Genomic DNA, 2,098 nt, shown 5'->3' on the forward strand with positions numbered 1-2,098 from the left:
CCAGCATGCATGTAATAGTTTAAGTATAAACCTCAATGGCGTTTCTGCTGTTGTTGTAGTTGCTGCTGCTCCTGCTGCAGCAGCAGCAGCAGCAGCAGCAGCAGCAAGAAGGGAGATACATCAGCAGCAGCAGCAGCATGAATGCGTTGGGATTTATAAAATAAAGTTTTTAATTAAATAAAAATATATTTATTGCTTCAATAAGCCGCTGAATCAGATCTATGTAGGACAACGAGACTGCTGAGGTGTACGTACACCTGGGTGAGCTGCTGCTGCTGCTGCTGCTGCTGTTGCTGCTGCTGCTGTTGCTGCTGTTGCTGCTACTCATACACCTCAATTTAATCATAAAATAATTTTTATTTAAATATTTTTTGCATTGAAATAAATAAAAAACAAAAAAACACAGAAGAACGGGCATCGCTCCCCTGCAGGCTGCTGCTGCTGCTGCTGCTGCTGCTGCTGCTGCTGCTGCTGCTGCTGGGGCCAGCGGAATCGGAATCCACTTGTGAGAGGTTTGGGGTTTATATGATTGAGAGTTGTTGTTTATATTGTATTTTATATAATAAAAATATAATTAAATAATATAAACTTATTTTTTTTTCTTTTTTTTTTTCTTTTTCTCTCTTACACTGCCACAAACAACCACCGCCAACACAGCAGCAGCATCTCGCTCTGCCTTCTCTCCCCAGCCCCTTTTTCTTCTTTTTTGTTTTAGTTGCTGCAGCAGCAGAGTATAGTTTAACCCCCCGCCACAACAAAACTACAGACTCCTGCTGCTGCTGCTGCTGCTGCTGCTGCTCCTGCTGCTGCTGCTGCTGCAGCTGCGACGCGGGTCAGCAGCACAGTACTTCTGCCTGCTGCTGCTTTTGGGTTCCCCTTCATAGATCTCGCAGCATTGTGCAGCCTTTGCTTGTAGCAGCAGCAAGATAAGAAGAAGCAGCAGCAACAGCAGCAGCAGCAGCAGCAGCTGCTGCAGCAGCAGCTTGTCTCTTTGCTTTTTTCTCTCTCGGCGGTGTTAGCCTGTTCCCTCGCCGCCTCTCCTTTTTAATTTTTTCAGATATCCTTCATCTCTATCACCATCAGCAGCAGCAGCAGCAGCAGCAACAGCAGCAGCAGCAGCAGCAGCAGCAGCAGCAGCTGGGATCGTGTGGGGTCTCCTGGGATCGCCTGGGATCGGCTTTCTTTGTCATCTCTTAATGAGAGTTGCGCTGCATCTAAGCCGCCGCTGCTGCCGCTGCTGCTGCTGCCGCTGCTGCTGCTGCTGCTGCTGCTGCGATCAGGAGACTTTGCTGCAGCGAGGCCCCCCTAAGCGGCATGAGGAATTATAATGGGTGCTGGGGTTTGTTGCTGCTGCTGCTGCTGCTGCTCTGTGTGCTGCTGCCGCAGCTAGCTGCAGGTAAAGGGCCAGGCAGCAGCAACACCCTCGGCAGCAGCAGCAGCAGCAGCAGCAGCAGCAAAACCCCCCGCGATGTAGGCTCCTATTCTATAGGGGCCCTTCTGAAGGGGGCCCCCGGGGGGGCCCTAGATATGATTGAGGGTACTGATAAAGGCAAGAAGCAGAGTAGGGGGGGAGTGAATAAAGGCCTTGCTGCTGCTGCTGCTGCTGCTGCTGCAGCAGCAGCAGCAGCGGGGTCGCAGCAGGAGAATCAGAAGCAGCAGGTGCAGCAGTTAATAATGCTGCAGCAGCTTCAGCAGCAGATACAGCAGCAGCTGCAGCAGCAACTGCAGCAGCAGCAGCAGCAGCAGCAGTATAACACGGGTGCAGCAAGAAGAAGGTCAGGCCGAAGCTCAGGTGCTGCTGCTGCTGCGAAGGGCGATGCAGCTGCAGCAAAGGACGCAGCAGCAGCAGCAGCAGGAACAGCAGCAGCAGCAACAGCAGCAGGAGGTGGGGGATCAAGGGGTGGTTTACGTGGTGGATCAGACTCCTCCTCCTCATCATCTGCTGCAGCAGCAGCAGCAGCAGCAGCAGCAGCAGCAGGAACAACAGCAGCAGCAGCAGCAAAACCCCCTAACCCAGCAGCATCTACCTCTCCTTCTTCCTCAGCAGCAACACCCCCCCCACCCCACCCAACCCTCCCCCCCGCACCACCCCCCGCAC

General features: G+C 52.9%; 1 protein-coding gene across 1 annotated transcript in view; it reads left to right on the forward strand.

Moving 5' to 3' along the window:
- Nucleotides 1-1,527: 1,527 nt before the first annotated feature.
- The window catches only part of EMH_0074040 (uncharacterized protein), a gene marked incomplete at both ends in the record, with an annotated part of 670 nt that continues 99 nt past the window's right edge, over nucleotides 1,528-2,098 (forward strand). Inside the window, 2 exons of the mRNA XM_013499411.1 lie at nucleotides 1,528-1,775; nucleotides 1,834-2,097. Coding sequence (XP_013354865.1) covers nucleotides 1,528-1,775; nucleotides 1,834-2,097 — 512 coding nt within the window. The remainder of the gene's footprint in view (nucleotides 1,776-1,833; nucleotide 2,098) is intronic.

The sequence above is a fragment of the Eimeria mitis genome, genomic scaffold, assembly GCF_000499745.2.
Source record: "Eimeria mitis Houghton genomic scaffold, Emh_scaff4293, whole genome shotgun sequence".
In the NCBI taxonomy this organism is placed as follows: Eukaryota; Apicomplexa; class Conoidasida; order Eucoccidiorida; family Eimeriidae; genus Eimeria; species Eimeria mitis.